The 16,612-nt window shown below is 44.6% G+C and overlaps 1 protein-coding gene across 2 annotated transcripts in view; it reads left to right on the top strand.

Moving 5' to 3' along the window:
- The window catches only part of LOC119172937 (cubilin), a 284,534-nt gene that overhangs the window by 111,885 nt on the left and 156,037 nt on the right, over positions 1-16,612 (top strand). For both annotated transcript variants that reach the window (XM_075893824.1, XM_075893825.1), the window contains exons 19-21: positions 253-443; positions 5,854-6,010; positions 9,462-9,643. In XM_075893824.1, coding sequence (XP_075749939.1) covers positions 253-443; positions 5,854-6,010; positions 9,462-9,643 — 530 coding nt within the window. The remainder of the gene's footprint in view (positions 1-252; positions 444-5,853; positions 6,011-9,461; positions 9,644-16,612) is intronic.

Genomic DNA, 16,612 nt, shown 5'->3' on the forward strand with positions numbered 1-16,612 from the left:
AAATTAGCTTGCTGCTTGAAAATCAAAAATGCTTCAAAAAAGTTTCACCGAAAGTTGCTGTTTGCGCCTTCCGAATGCGTTTGTCAACTATAACTGGCATTCTTAATCAGCAGCTTTGTAATCCCTTTGCCGAAAACAATTTCTCCCTTGATGGTAATGCCGATGCCAGGCAAGCGAATGGTTGGTTGGATTCACATTCCGCAAGGAGTTGGTCGGAAGTAGTGACATCTAATGCACGGTTCCTGTGTGCAGCGATCCCTGGTTGCGGTGGTGTCATGTCGCTTGACAAAGGTCGCTTCACGTCGCCGGGCCACCCGAACCCCTATGAGAACGGGCTGCTCTGCGAGTGGGAGATACGGGCGTCACCAGGCGAACGGCTGCGCCTCATCTTCGAACGCTTCGAGCTGGAAAGCCACCCGAACTGCAAGTGGGATGCCCTGGAGGTATGGTGGTATGCTTTCCCTGTACAGGCGAAATAGGAAGCGTCGAACGGGGTGCTTTTCATGGATTGGCGTTAATGCTGAAACCTACCGCGTAGCTTCACAGTGGCCTTGGTGGGTGAGGTCTGTTTTGGCGATGATTACGAGGTCAGCAAAAAAAGAGAACTTGCACAAAGTAAACAGCTAGAATTTCACAGGCAGATCGTAGAGAAAAAGATGTTTTAAAACGCCATTTTTTTCGGTCTGGTTATTCGTGTAAACTTTCCTGCCACCGCGTGGTTTTTGTTGTGTCTAAAAATGATTAGAAACTGATGGTTATATTTCTGATAGTTTCTTTAAATAAAGTTCAGATTTTGTTTTTACAGTAAAAGCTGGGCAATTCACACAAGAATATTGCGAACTTACATGTAATTAAAACTGACGCCCTGGTACCGGCAGCCCTGTGTATTTCCATGGGGGAAACCTCCCGACAGTTTTAACGCGTCGGTATCCGCAATGGCTAATTGAAACTGGGAGCCCCCTGGCTTTCACCGTTCCTGGCATATGTCAGGCCAGAATAATCACAATGTTCAGTGAAACCAAACCAAATTTACTACATGTGTAATACAGGAAAACAGCAGCACTTATCCGCAGAGTAAAATTCAGAAGCTGCCCTGGAGATCTTGAGTAAGCTGCGAACGATGCTCATGGAGCTGCGACAGAAAAGATGCAAACAAATCTAAATGACTCATTTCTTCTCATTTTCATCTTATTAACTCTGCAATGTAAATAAACGTGTTTTGGAGCACATAAAGCGTCTCACATTCGGACATTAAGGCTCACTGATCACGTGAATGCATGTGAGTGCTTGTTTCTAACGTATCTCTGATTAATCAGCTCTGTTAGCTGTTGGAGCTTAATGAACTTAATTTTCAAATGACCTGCCACCAACGGGTAGCAGCGCCTGGATCGAGACAACGTGTCTTGAGGTGGCTTCTTTGGGTTGTACCCACGCAGTGTGGCGAAACGTCCATTTATTCTAGCACCCGCCCATTAGTTCAAACTCCGCTTTTAGGGGCGAAGCTTCTTAGGGCGTGGGCTGTGCGCCCCCTGTATGTAGCCACCTCTAGTTTAGTTCTTGCAGTGTTCACTAGATGGCGGTACTGTCCCCTGTATATAGCCACCTCTAGTTTAGTTCTTGCAGTGTTCACTAGATGGCGGTACCGTCTCCTGTATGTAGCCACCTCTCGTTTAGTTCTCGTAGTGTTTACCTGATGGTGGTACTTGTAGCGGATGATGAAAAGATGCAAGATGTTATAAACTAGAAAGCGGTACTTGTAGTTGATGAAAGACGCGAGATCTTATAAAATAGGAATGATGTCACATATGGCGCGTGTCATTGGTTGAAGGCAATCGTTCGATTTAGTGCGGCGACGTACACTAGGGGGAGCGATGTAATAAAATCGAGTGGGCAAAATGTACAGAGGATTCATGGTTTACCAGGTTTACCTCCGGAGCTTCGCCCACTCATCATCATTCACTTCGTGGATATGGCGGCACTTTTTTTTTTGTAACAATCTTGCGGTCCCCTTTGAGATCGAAATACCGAATATTTACTGCAGTATTTTGCGCCTAAGTCATAGGAAGAGGTCATGTATGGGGCGTCACAAGTTTTAACCGAAGTTTTCTGTCTGTTTTTTTTTTTTTGTTTATGAGTGCCAAACCTATTTTTCATGTTTATGAGTGTCTATTCCGCGCATGAGCTCGTCCCTCCCTTCTTGTTTGTCCTGTTTAGTTCCCTATCTCACGATGTGGTTCTATGATTGCGAAGTTTTCAAAAAGATGCTACGTGACGACTCGTTATGGGGTTTCTGGTAAAACCTTCCGTACCCATCAAGAGATGCTTTGCTACAAATCACCATAGCTAAAACATATATCATTACAGATGCTTCCTGTGACAACTGCGAGGCAATTTCATCCTACGCATTTCGTTCATCATGCAACCATAAACAAGTAGCAGCAGGAAAAGTAAAAGTTAGACGAGCTAGTCGACGCCAAAGGCTTGCCTTTCGTATAATACAATAAACTGGCAAATTCTTCTAATAATCTAGCAACTTCCGCCCACATTGTTGCTGCATTGGCCAGTAATTGCTCTGGGCGAGTTTGTTACATTTGCGTGTCTCTCTTCATCCCCGTTGGTCTCTGGGCTGTTGCCCTTCACACGTGTCAGCCCTAAAACCTGATCTCACAAACATACATTAGGAACTGAGTGCACTGTCAATATGCACTTTAATATGAAGTCTCCTTTTTTTTTTGTCTTCACTGTAATTGCTGTTGTTCTCCCGTCTCCTGTTTCCCGCTGTCGCGTGAAACCTACATGCGTGTTTGGTTGACCTCCATGCCATTCCTTTTTTTAGTCTCTTCCTCGGGGTTTTCTGTTTTCAAAAGCATATCCCATGGGCGAAACGTTACTTATCCATTCGAACTGCAATCTACTTGGATATACCGTACCCAATGCCGCAATGCGCTATTGTACAGTACGAAGAGCAAAATGGTTATCCAAAAATTTAAACCACTTCCACACCATATGAATGCTATGTGAATTGCGGAGCATTGCTTCGTATTTGTCTCTCCTTTGTCTATGCTGGATTTATCTGCTCTTTTTTTTTTGTTCTCTGTGGTCCTCTAGTTTCTTTTCTTTTTTTTTGCGATTTCCTACATTCTGTTGTACAGCCTTAAATCTTGCCGCTGGCGTTTCTCATTCGATTCTCTCTTCCGTAGATCTGTGTCTAATCAGCACCACTTCGATTAGAGGCGGCGTTAAATTCCCGACACTTACTTTTCGCTGTTGCATCGATGGCTCAGACCACGGTTGCTACATTTAGGAGCTAAGCTTGTTAGGCCCACACCCCGCGGTCGCCGCCATCGAAGCTCCCCGCCACAATGCCGCGCCGCTCGTACCTCTCTCCCACCTTGTGCTAACTTGACTCAGGAAGACGGACACCTGGCGAACTGGATAGCAGTGGCTTATTGTTTCATTCGACAAAGATCGAAACATAAGACAATCGATACAGATAACTGCCGGCTTTTTATAGTCTTGGACAGGGCGTTACACCATAGACACGTGGGCGGGCGCGCAGGCAGTCAGCATAGTGACCGCACCGACCTTATCACCAATAGCATCCAGATAGCGCCCAGACCAATGTCGTCATACGTGCCATTATTCATATGTAACGCACCTGTCTCTCTCTTTCTTCGTCTTTGCCCTCTTCTCTCAAACCGGCAAACGCGCGAACCATCACTGCGCTCTGTCGTCTTCAACGCAGTGGCATTTTTGGGGTTCCAGTGCGCCCAGTAGTCTGGACGCAGTGGACAGGCTTGCACTTCGCAGCACGCGTCGGACACTCACTCCCTCAGTCATTTCCGCCACCGAGGGCAACAGACGCCCTCCCCACCCTGCCGCTTTCATGAAAGCCAGCAGCGAGATCAGGCGCATAGTCGTTTGCGTCTCATTTCTTAGGAGCTTCGGTTATCAGCTGTATTCGCACACAGAATGACTGCTAGTTTTATGGGCGAAGCTCCCTATTCCGTGGGTCGTGCATCCACGATGTATTTAGTAGTAGTCGTAGTAGGTAGCCACCTCCATGGCCGGACTAGAGGAGTGGCACGCGCGCACCCTTTTCTATTGAGGAGGAAAGCCGCGCACATTAGTCATAAATAAAAAGATAGTTGTTTCTGATGAAATAACTTACAGAAACTTACAGAGACGAGCATTGGTGACATTATTTTCAATAAAGTTTGCCTTGAATTCAATCGTTACTAAAAAAAAAAAACTACCATCGGAAGGACGCACTTAGAGCACTATCTGCAGGAAGGGTTGCCACGTTAAACTCGCTGGACGTAACCTCCTTGGTTTTAGCAACCTTTAGCGAGTGTTCGGCCGCAGTGTCATCAATATAGTGAACTAGTATACAGCCTTGAACTAGAGGCAGGGAGAAGATGGGAAGTAGACGCGAAGCGCACGCCGTAAAAAAGTGTGCTTGTGCCACCTCTCGTTTAGTCCTTGGAATTTCCGCTGGATGGCGGTACTTCTATGTGCTGAATCTATGATGAAAAGATTCCTATGATGAAAAGATAAAATTCCTCTCTACATTTGGTTTCAGACAATGAACATCGTATGTTAGGAGTTGCTTACCACCACATAATATAAATACCATGAAATGCATTGTGGAGAAAGTAACGCACGAAAAAACGCAAGTGTGGTGTTTCGCTTTGAGAGCGTAAGCAGACGCTAGAGCACCGTTTCTAAACCTTGCTAAAATGTTTGTGTTGTTGGTTAAGCATACTCGAATGGCTGTACTATTAGAGGCAAAACACCTTAGAGCCTCGGTTGTCGGCGTGTCAAGTAGTCGTCATGGTACATCGTAAATTGTTATGTGCCACGAAAATTGGATGAATTTCCCACTGCTCGCCACCAGTCATGGTATGCATATAATGAGTTAAAGGCACATCTTTATTACCAAAAGCATCATGTTTGACTTAGCAGTGATGTCGAAATTTACCATGACACTCAAGTTTCTTAACTGAAATCAGAGACACAAGCAGGCATTTCAACGGTAAGGTCATTTATTTGAAACACCACTTCTTGAAACATGTCTCCGATGTGACGATGCTGTACTCGCCACCAGTTGTTTAAGAATAGAGAAGATAACAGTTGGCCCAAAAATAGCCGATGACTTTAGTAAAAGTGAAACACTTCTACTCGCCCGGTTTCACGTCCGGCACCACTGGTGACTCATCAAAAAAAAAAACCTCTCTGATTTTCACGTAGATCTTACCTTCATAATCTGATCGAAAAATTTTATCTCAAAATAATGCGGCAAATAACTCGGTCAGATTCTTTTTCCTTTTCTGTCTCTCATAGCTCATTAGCGGCCATTTTGCTGTGAGAAACATCGGCTTGCGATGCATCCTTCGCCCCTCGTCAGGTTTTGTGCACGTTAGTTGATCGAGCTGAAACATCGTTTGCTTCATGCTTCTCCCCTTCCTTTGTGTCACTTCTTGTGTTTCTCGCTTGCTTCTTCTTTCTTTCTACATTTCTCTCACTTAAGCCATTTAATTTCTTTTATTTTAATCTCTCCATTCCCATGTCTGCCTTTGTTTTCTATTCCTCTTTTTTATTCTTCCAGTCCAATGCTTCACTCTCTCCCCTAATGATCTCTCTTCTCACCCTGAACTGCCTTTTACATTCTCGTTGCCATACTACACTGTACAAGTCTATGCTATGCAACGCTAGCGTGCCTGGACAAGACAAGTCTTTATGACCCTCGCCTTAGGATAGCGCGTACGTGGGTTCGAGTCCAGCATTACCGAGAAATTGTTTCCGGAGGTGTTTACAACTGAGAGTCTACACTATAGGCTGTGGTCTCTGCAGATCTACGACGGCAGCGACGATCGTTCACCGCTCCTGCGTCGTGTGTGTGGCGACTACGTACCTTCTCCCGTGCTCTCAACGGGCAGCTCGCTTTTTCTCCGCTTCAAGACGGACGAGAACACGCGCCTCCAGGGCTTCAGCGCACTCTACGAGACAGGTAAGGTTGTGGTGGAGAATGTCTTGCAATAAATTTGGGCCACTAGAAGAGCGTGCATCATATGGTGCCTAAGGTCTGTAGCGTGTTCACTTGGAAATGCAGCATTGCGGCTCGAAATAAGGGTTAAACGTTGGTTCTGGCTGACCGAATAACGAGAAATGTTGCAGTCGTGGGATGTTCATAATGAATGGCACGTTGAAGTATACTGTAGTAGCAGGAATATACTGGGTAAGAAGCATACTAGTAATTCATTGAGACTTTGTTGCAGACACTACTTCGAATAAATTTCATGGCCTGATGGGATAAACGTACGTGTAAATATAGGCAGCAGAAACACATTGATATAACTGATGGCCTGATTCACAAGCGCCAGTTCACGCTGCATATTCATCAGCAAAGGTCCCTACGAAAGAGGAAAAATTATCGCATCAGCAATACACGGGCGATGAAAAGACGGAAATTAGTGACTACATGAGTGTGCCGAGAAAACCTCGGTCACTGTCACACAGGCTGACACAATCGTCTTGAGTTGCACTTCATTGCCTAGTTTAATGGTACAAGAACTTCTAGGATTAGGTGCGCGTTCATAGTGCAACTTATTCTCGTAAAGTAGGGGATGAAAACCACCTTTATTACAATTCAATGTTTAATTAGCCTTTTGTTTCGTTTTATAAAGCAGATGTCCCGACGACTTTGTAATGTACGCAGCATCCAGTTTGGCATAAGTAAAGACTTCCTTAACTAGTGCCCTTCAGTATAACACGGCGATGGCGAAACACACGAATGAGCTGGCATACATATTACTGTGAAGATCTACACACCTTCAGCGACTAAGTTTTGCGTTGTCTTCTCGACACTCGAAGAAATAAAAAAAGAATCCTTTGGATCTTTTTCGAGGGTTATCACTTCCCACGCATACGACTTCCTTTAAAGAGACTCGTGAATTTTTTTTTCAGAAAGTCTTGTGCTCTTTTCGTATAATCTTGCAAGCAAAAAAAGGCTTAAGATGGCTTTGTAAAGGGAATCATATACATGAAAATTCAAGACTTGCCAAAAGTAGTACCACATAATATTTGTTTTTAGAGTGTGGTATGGTCTCTGTGACACGTATTTTTTTTTATTATTCTTCTTTATGGGATGTTGCTGGTCATACGCTATGTCAGTTGGCGCTTCTCCTACGCGCCCTGTTTTGAGATTGTGCCACATTGGTTTTGCTACATGTAAAATGCTCCCGAAGATCAAATTTACCTCAAAAATGTAGCTATTACTAGCCAGAATTTTAAATGTGTTGTCCTGTGCCAAAATACGATATATTTGCTGCTTTAAACGTGTTCTAAAACAAACGTTCTCGCCACATATAAATTGGTCAAAATTAGCGCGAGAACCATACTGTACCGTGTGAGAAAATAGCTCGTTTATAGAACGTTTACATAATGGCATGACCGTTCCCAGTCTTCCAACGCACAATCGGGGTATTGAAAAAACACATAGGAGTTAATTTGTCAGTTAATCATACTGTACATCGCCGCACAAAGTTAATGGAAAACTAAATGAAAAGCTAGTGCCAAGCTTTTTTACTAATTTATGAGCTGGTCGTAAATGACTACTCCCAGATTCATGAATATCCTTTTTTAACAAAATTATAATCAAAGAAGAATATTGCGTACTTTTACACAGTATGTAGTTGATGGTCATTATACTCATCTCTCTAACGCTTTTGAACAAACACGCTTTGGTATACAATGTGAGATAATTTGAACAAAATGCTTTCGGTGGTGGTTCACACAAATAAGAAGTATTTCTTCAAGTGTTTTCCTGTGGAAACCAAAGATGTAGCCAGAGACTATGGGGCGTCTTGAAGTGGGAATGTCGTGAACTCATGCGTCCACCATGCATTCTAGGAGCTATTCCTGCTGAGTACTTTTGACAATGTAGGTGAGAACTACTTTTTAATGCGAATTAACAGCGCCTCGTTAAGACTCTTTATACTAAAAGAGTACGTGAAGCTCACAATGCTGTTCTAAACAAAATGGGCATAATTGGCTTGCAAACCGAAATTGCCTCCACTTTGGAAGCCTGCCTTTGAAAAAAAAGTTCCACCCAAGCAACTCGGTGGCACATTCTGAAAGCAAGCGATGATAAACTGAAAGAATCCCTTTTGTAAGAATGCAGTGGAAAGTGGAACTTCAGCGTTTTGCTCTGCACGTGCGGTTCACACATTTCTCTCTGCGGCTATATAGGCTAATGAGAGCTCTTCTAAAACCTGAGTGGTTTTTGCCGTTTTGCCGGTGGGTTAAAACGTAGGCACACATATTCACATGTACGTACAAACATACATAAATGATGAATAAACGTCTTCCACCTGCACCTCCAGAAAAACATTATTATGGCACCACTGAAGCTGAGAGGCCTGTGGTAACAGCACTTATTTTACTTATGCCACTTCTGGCAGGGGTCTCGAACAAGTGGCCTGCCAGCCTTCCCCAACATACCGCCATGGCCTGGCGATACTTCAAGAGGCTAGGATGGTCGTTATGTTCGCAATTGCCTACTTGAGCGAACAATATTCTCCTTGCTGGAGGTGTCGAGGATTAACAGCTGTGATTGACCAATGAGGATCATTTCCGCACAAGGAGATATTTTGGGCATTTCTTCTCTCGTCGCAGCTAAGCGCTGCCGAGCATTATGTTTGCATGGTTAGAAACACTGAGTTCATTCAAGTAAGGTACACAGATGATACTAGTTCTAACCATTTTTATGTAAGGAACCCCGTACTGTCACCATGACCTGAAACATAACCGTGGCAGAAGAATTGTTTCAAAGTTAGGGTCTGCTGATAAAATTCATCCTTGACACCGGTGCCGAGTTTTGACGTCGAACCCCCTTCATTATGACCCATATATGAAGTTATGGAAAAGGTCATCTTTCAGATGTGAGCGTTCGCTCTTGCCTTCTTCAAGAACTCTTGCCCCCGTTCTTGCACTTGTTCAACTAAATTACGTGACTCACGCCCACTAGCTGAGGTGGGCTTGAGACGCCTGACGTATAGCGTTGAATAAGTGAACTGATCAGTCAGGAAGCAAGCTTTGTAGTCCTGAGTAATTACATTACTCCAAGCACATAAGCTGCAAGTGTTCCGTTTTTATATAGCTCCGTCACTAATCTCTAAGTACACATATGACTATGTTTCAAGAGCGGATCACTCAGAAGAACGGCACTGAAGCTTTTTACATGCTTACTATTTGCATCCCTCGTCTCCTTACGGAAGTTTGCATGTCTTGAGGGCTTTAGTGATCACACCTTATTCTATTTCCTGAGCCTAACATTCTCAAGGCCGAAGAGTCATCCTGTTGGTAACAATGAAGCCTGATTCATTTCTGTGAAATGTATTAGTCTTTCAGCTACAAAACACGCAAAACAAATGTTCTGTGTTGCCGAACGTCTTTCGCAGTGTGTGGTGGTCGGTGGACGGGACTTCAGGGCGAGCTTACATCGCCTCGTTACCCTTCGGTGTATCCTCGCAACCGGCATTGCAACTACACCATCCTGGTGCCACCGGGCAACGTCATCAAGCTCGCTTTCCAGACATTCGACGTCGAAAACGATGACAACTGCAACTACGACTATCTTGAGGTTGGTGCACACAGATATACAGCGCTGAGCCTACAGTGAATGTGGTGACATTTGCATTGAATTACGCAGAATGAGAGCTGTTCTGTGATCTTCTCTTGTCTAATGCACTCTGCAGAGAGCAGCACAATAATGAAAACGTGTAACCCAGGTGGGCTAGATGAACCACTATAAGTTATCTTGTGTAATCTGCTCAACACTTTCTCTCTTTTAATATGGTCACTGTATGAGCTAGGAAAAGTGCTCCCATCATTTCTTTAATCTCATATCATGTAAGATCGGCAGAGTGGCTCAAGGAACAGGGTCATGCAAAAAGCAATGGTTCTCCCACCGAATGTACTTCAAGTCTATTCAGCAAACCATATAAGGATTTCCTTCTGTGCGAAGGAAAGCTTTATAGTTGGGAAAATTCACCCTGATGCAAAGATCAACTTCATAACTAAGGCCTGTCTCGAAACGTTCCTCTACACTCTGCACCAGGTATTTAGTAAAAATTGTTCTCTAAGCGCAAAGACTCATAATAATTGGTTTGCTTCTGTAACTTCCTGCCTCAGTCAGCTGAACGAAAAGATGTTTTTAATGAGGTACTTTATACGCCTCTTCAAGCTGAATTGGTGCAAAGACCTCGGCGCGTACCACAGTTTTTGTCTCATCGCTAAATGGTATACATTCCTCCGCAAAAGCAGTTCTACTTATGCAGGCTCTTCCTCCTTGCGAGCTTGGTGAACAGAGAACTTGGCAGCATAAAGTATTATCTACAGGTTTTCCCGCTCAATTTAATCCAAGCGCCAGTCAAATTAATCTAGGCGCCAGTCAATTTAATCCAGCCGCCACTGAAATTAATCCATGTGCCATTCATTTTAATCCAAGTGCCGCTGAAATTAATCCAACCGCCAGCCGATTTAATCCGGACGCCAGTGAATTTAATCGTGATGACATTGTGACTTCAAAACGACCCAGAATTTTCGGGAATGCGTGGAGTGAATAGCTTTGGAGTGAATTTAACAGGGAAAAACCATGAATGAGTCACTAATGACACAATGTGACTCGCGTGACTTAATCACGCCTACCACCCGTGTAAGCACTATTCACACCTTCGACATGCATATCAAAGGCAACGCCGTACACACAATAATAACTTTATACTTATTAACCAGGCCAATGATCTCATCACGAGTGACTTAGGTGACGTCCTCACGCATATCACCCACGCACACACTGTCTTAACCTTCCGTCATGCATATCGAATGAAACGTCTTTGAAAGGGCGGGATCTTGATACATACCTAAAACTCGGCCAAGTCACCGGATCACCAGTGATTCAGGACGTCATCACAAATATCACCCGCGCACGTTATTTACTCGCCTGCCGGCATGCATGCCCAACGAAACGTCTTTGAGAGAGCAATAACGTGGTACCTATGACTCGGCCAACTGACTTGATCACTTGTGATTTAGGTGACATCATCACGCCTATCACCCGCGCACGCAATGTCTAACCTGCCATCATGTATACCAAACGAAACGTCTTCGAGAGGCTAATAAATTGAACGCTGTCAATCGGCCTAGTGACGTGATCACTAGTGACTCGTGTGACGTCATCGCGTCTGACACCCACGTACGCAGTGTATAACCTGAGTTCGTATATATCAAAGGAAACGTCTTTGAGAGAGTAATAACTTGAACGCTGTCACAAGGCCCTGTGACGTCATCACTAGAGACTGGCGTGACGTCATCTCGCCTAAGACTCACGCAAGCACTCTCTAATGTGCCTTCGTGCATATCAAACAAAACGTCTTTGAAAGGGTAATTACTTGAATGCTGGCACTAGGCCGAGTGAAGTCATCACTAGTGACTCACGTGACGTCATCACGCCTATCACACACGCACGTGGTGTCCTAACATGTCTTCATGCATATCAAACGAAATGTCTTTGAGAGAGTAATAACTTGAACACTGTCACTAGGCCTAGTGACGTCATCACTAGTGACTCAAGTGACGTAGTCACGCCTATCACACACGCACGTGGTGTCCTAACTTGTCTTCATGCATATCAAACGAAACGTCTTTGAGAGTGTAATAACTCGAACGCTGTCACTTGGCCTAGTGACGTGATCACTAGTGACTAGCGGGACGTCATTTCACCTAAGACTCACGCAAGCACTCTCTAATGTGCCTTCATGCATGTCAAACAAAACGTCTTTGAGAGGATAATAACTTGAACGCTGTCACTTGGCCCAGTGACGTCATCACTAGTGACTGGCGTGTCGTCATCTCACCTAAAAAACATGCAAGCACTCTTTATTGTGCCTTCATGCATATCAAACAAAACGTCTCTGAAAGAGTAATAACTTAAACGATGTTACTAGGCCTAGTGACGTCATCACTAGTGACTCACGTGACGTCATTACGCCCATCACACACGCACGTGGTGTCCTACCCTGTCTTCCTGCATGTCAAACAAAACGTCTTTGAGAGAGTAATAACTTGAACGCTGTCACTAGGCTTAGTGACGTCATAACTAGTGACTCAAGTGACGTCATCATGCCCATCACACACGCACGTGGTGTCCTAACCTGTCTTCATGCATATCAAACGAAACGTCTTTGAGAGAGTAATAACTTGAACGCTGTCACTAGGCTTAGTGACGTCATAACTAGTGACTCAAGTGACGTCATCATGCCCATCCCACACGCACGCGGTGTCCTAAACTGTCTTCATAAATATCAAACAAAACGTCTTTGAGAGAGTAATACCTTGAATGCTCTCACTAGGCCTAGCGACGTGATTACTAGTGACTCATGTGACGTCATCACGTCTATCACACACGCACGCGCTGTCCTAACCTGTCTTCATGCATATCGAACGAAACGTCTGTGAGAGAGCAATAATGTCATACTTATGACTCGGCTAACCGACCTGATCACTAGTGACTTACGCGACGTCATCACGACTAACAGTCAAGCAAGCACTGTCTAACGTGCTTTCATGAATATCAAACGAAACGTCATTAAGAGAACATTAACTTGAATGCCGTTGCAGGCAGCGTCTGCTAGTAAAAAAATTGACTTCTCGCGCTGCACGAATTAAAACGTATCTTCAATTCTTCGATTCATTATTTCGTGGGATTGTCATCTGCATTGTAGATCGTCTGCCCGTCGTCATGCAGACGACGGGCAGTCATGCAGACGATTGTGCAGACGGCAATCCCACAAAATAATGAATCTAAGAATTGAAGATACCTTTTAATTCGTGCTAGAATACCCTAATGCTGGTTATTTATGAATTGAAGCAATTGCTTGAAGTAAAAGTGCAGCAGACGACAGTGTGTCGTAGCTGTTTTCGGCGAGTCTGTTTCGCGCAGACGACGGGACGACGTGGTGCGACGCGAGCGACAAGCCGGCGTAGTTTCAAGTTTCCGCCCAAGTCATCGTTAGGTGACCGCTTTTGCAGTCCTCAGAATAAGTGAAAGTTTGCGCTTCGACCACTGGTGCTATGGAAGACTGAGACTCTCGGCAGCCCGGAAGGCCACGGAAGGCGCCTGATGAACCGAAGAAAAAGTACGCTCGCGTTTCTCCTGTAGATCGTTGCCGTATAATAGATGTTCACAGGCGTGGAGGTGATTTAAAAGTGCGCTCCGAAACACTCAAAATCAATATAAAGACCGTGCATTCTATTGCCCCTAGTGATCGTGACACAGCTAAAACACGTGGTGGTTCGTCGAGGAAATTTGGACCGGACGTGGTGGACGCCCTGCAACGAATCGTAAAGTAAAACCCATCCTTCACACTGGAACAAATAAAAAGAGCTCTCAAAGATGAGATGTCTAACATTGAAGTGAGCACGTCGACGATTGATCGGCTTCCCGATGGCCATGGTTATTCGGTGAAGCTGCTGACCCCGAGCCCAGTAGATAGAAATCGCGCCGACGTTAAACAGCTGCGGTGCCGATATGCCCTTTGGCTTCAGAGCGAGGGAACTACGCTAAGACGATACTACATCGACGAGACCAACTTCAACGTATGGTGCTCGCGCAGTTTCGGTAGGGCGAAACGAGGTGCTCCAGAATGCCGTTTGTCAACTAGTGCGAAGGGGGCGAATGTAAATGTTAAAGCCTGCATGTCAGCAAATGGCCTTCTCCACTGGGCAATTGCCGACAAGGTCCACTGGGCTGTCTTCAACGACTTTCTCGCAGAAGTGTCGAGTAAAATTTCACAGCAGGAACCAGGAATACAGGCAGTGTTCCTGTTTGACAACGCACCAGCGCACCGCCGCGCCGCACAGGCTGTCCTCGCGGCAAGCGACCACACAGTCAAGTGGCTACCGCCATACAGCCCTTTCTTCAATCAGATTGAGGAGCTCTGCTCAAAGTTCAAGGCAGGTGTAAAAAGATTCCTAAGCGAGCGGAGGGATGATCTCCTCACGACACAAGGGAGGGATCTCTAAAAAAGAACATCGCCGCGCTCTGCTGGTTGAGGCCGCGGGCCGCTCAATGCAGCACATCCAGCGTGTAGACTGTGCCGCTTATGATAGGCACAATTACACTTTTGTACAAGCTACCCTCGACTGCCTTGATATGTAGAACACTTCTTAGCTGCACAACTATGGGTGCGTGTTCATGAAAACTGCTTTGCCTGTATAATAATAAATTTTGTTTCTCACGGACTTGCCCCAGTTCTCTTTCATCACCCATTTCATAACCAATTTAACGAGCTCGGCGTTATTAGAGCAACAATTTTTTTCTTGAGGTACGATGGATGTTTTAAATGGGCATCATCTTTGCTTCGACATTGCGAAAACATGTCAGGTAGGTCGTAACTATAGAGGCCAGCTCTATAAGCACTAAAAAACCGGGATTTAGGCACCAAAAATAGGTGGCCAAAACACTGTTTCAGGCTTCCAAAACTGTGAATATAGGCAGAATAACCTTTGACAAAACTCAAATTTTCCAATAAACAGGTGTGGGATCTGTCTCTACGACATGAAAGCAAGCAAAAATGTTCTAGTTTATAATGGTAGAAACGCGTAATGTTTTAGCATAAACATGCGTTTTTCCGGGGGGTTCGCAGAACACGGTCTCTTCATTTCTAGTTCAGCATGGTCAGTTAAGTGTGCACCATCGAAGAAACATGCTTCTGGGTCTCTTTCTGTGTGCCATCGCTAAGAAGGGCTATACATGCGCAAATAGAGTGCCAGGCGCCAAAAAGATTTTTTTCCGGCGTATTAACTTGGCCTAATCACACAGGCTCAATTTTTTTTCCGCCTGTGAACACCTTAAGGGTCGTTACACAAATTTAAGAGTTTTGAGAAGCGGAAAGGAATGAATGCACTGGGCGCCCAAGATCTCATTTACCAAGATTTCCAGTACTAGGCATGGCATAAAGTGGTGATAGGCCAAACTGAACACGGCTTGACCTTCATCTCATGGGCGTGCGCCCCAACATGGTGAAGGTGATAGAATGGTCCAGCATATGTCAAAGTAGTACGTGACACTGCGAGAACTATTTGAGACAACGTGTGTAATTTGTACAAGCGGTTGCCTAAATAGAAGCATGAAAGTTGACAAAAATGTTAGAACACACAGGCGAAATCTATTCGCCTTATTTATTTAATTTCATATCGAGAGAGATGCGAGACTAAGGTGCCTCCATTTTGTTTGCGTTGGTGTTCTCGCAGTTGGCGCATTGTGTCGGGGCCAGCATTCACAACGCTAGGCGTGGTTTTGGTGTATCGTCCCTAACAGAAGTTGCAGCGGTGTGACGCTGTGTATCGGGGTAAGGATACGTTATCCAAGCCAGCCTCTCCAAACGTGCGCGCAGATAGGGATCCATCCCACAAAAACTCGCAGTACAATACAAAAGAACATCGAGACGGCAGAACACCGCTTGCACGCACAGACCGACATGGGCATCTCATGCGAGTGTAGTTTACGCGCGCATGACGTGCTCATGCACGTTGTGTGATGCTCCAGCTCCGAGTGAATTTGATACCAATAGCGGGGAAGGAATTGGACTTACGAAGTCTACTTGGAGTTAGTGGTGAAGGTTTCAAGCTCACCTCCTGAGATTATGCTTTCGCAGCTTCTAATAATCAAAATAAAATTTCTAGTGATACAAACTTTTCATTGGGCAGGCAACAATTTCCACTGCCTAAATAAATATTTTCAGGTGACCCAGTGAAGCACCACATGTAAATGACAAACAAAAAACAAAAACTACATAAATATTGCTTTTTTATCTGCAATTTACTTCCTTACTTCCCCTGATGACTCTCCACAGTTTCGCAACCATTCTTCATCTTCCTGCCGCTGCACAGAGGCACCTCCTGCTCTGAGGCTGAGCAGACGACGCGACATGGATGGTATACATGTGTAGAGGCTAATCTACCTTCTTCTTGGCTAAAATGCCTTCTGGGTTTGACCGTTCTAAATGTAACTCGTGAAATAAAGAGTAGTAGTTTGCACCCCACAGTGTCCCGAAATCTATATTTTGCCGGGTAACATGAATACCGGGCTCCAGTAGTACTTGAAAGCAAAATTTCAGGGTAAATAGCGTTTATATAGGCATCGATTTTGAAAACAGACATTTACAGGCACCTATACAAATTGAGGCTACAACGTCCGAAATAGGCATATATAGGCACTCTAAAAGCACTATAAAAGCTCTCCTTGCCCTCTAATTTGTGCTCATGTTACAAAATGACACGATAGGAGCACAAGAAACGAAACAGGCATTTGCATATAATTCGGCTATAGTCCTAACACTTTATATCCTTAATCAAGCATAAGACGCACGGTCTGCCTGCTCCAAAGCTTGCTACAAAAAGATTTGTCTACCACTCCTTCGGCTCAACTATTATTTCATCTGGTTATCCTGTGAAACAAATCCGTTGTAATAGAGGGCAGTCCCCATACTTGAGATGCATACTATTGCTATTTGCAAATGACCATTTGCTGATGCGCCATTCAATGCTG

This window comes from Rhipicephalus microplus, chromosome 4 (genome assembly GCF_043290135.1).
Source record: "Rhipicephalus microplus isolate Deutch F79 chromosome 4, USDA_Rmic, whole genome shotgun sequence".
Lineage (NCBI taxonomy): Eukaryota > Metazoa > Arthropoda > Arachnida > Ixodida > Ixodidae > Rhipicephalus > Rhipicephalus microplus.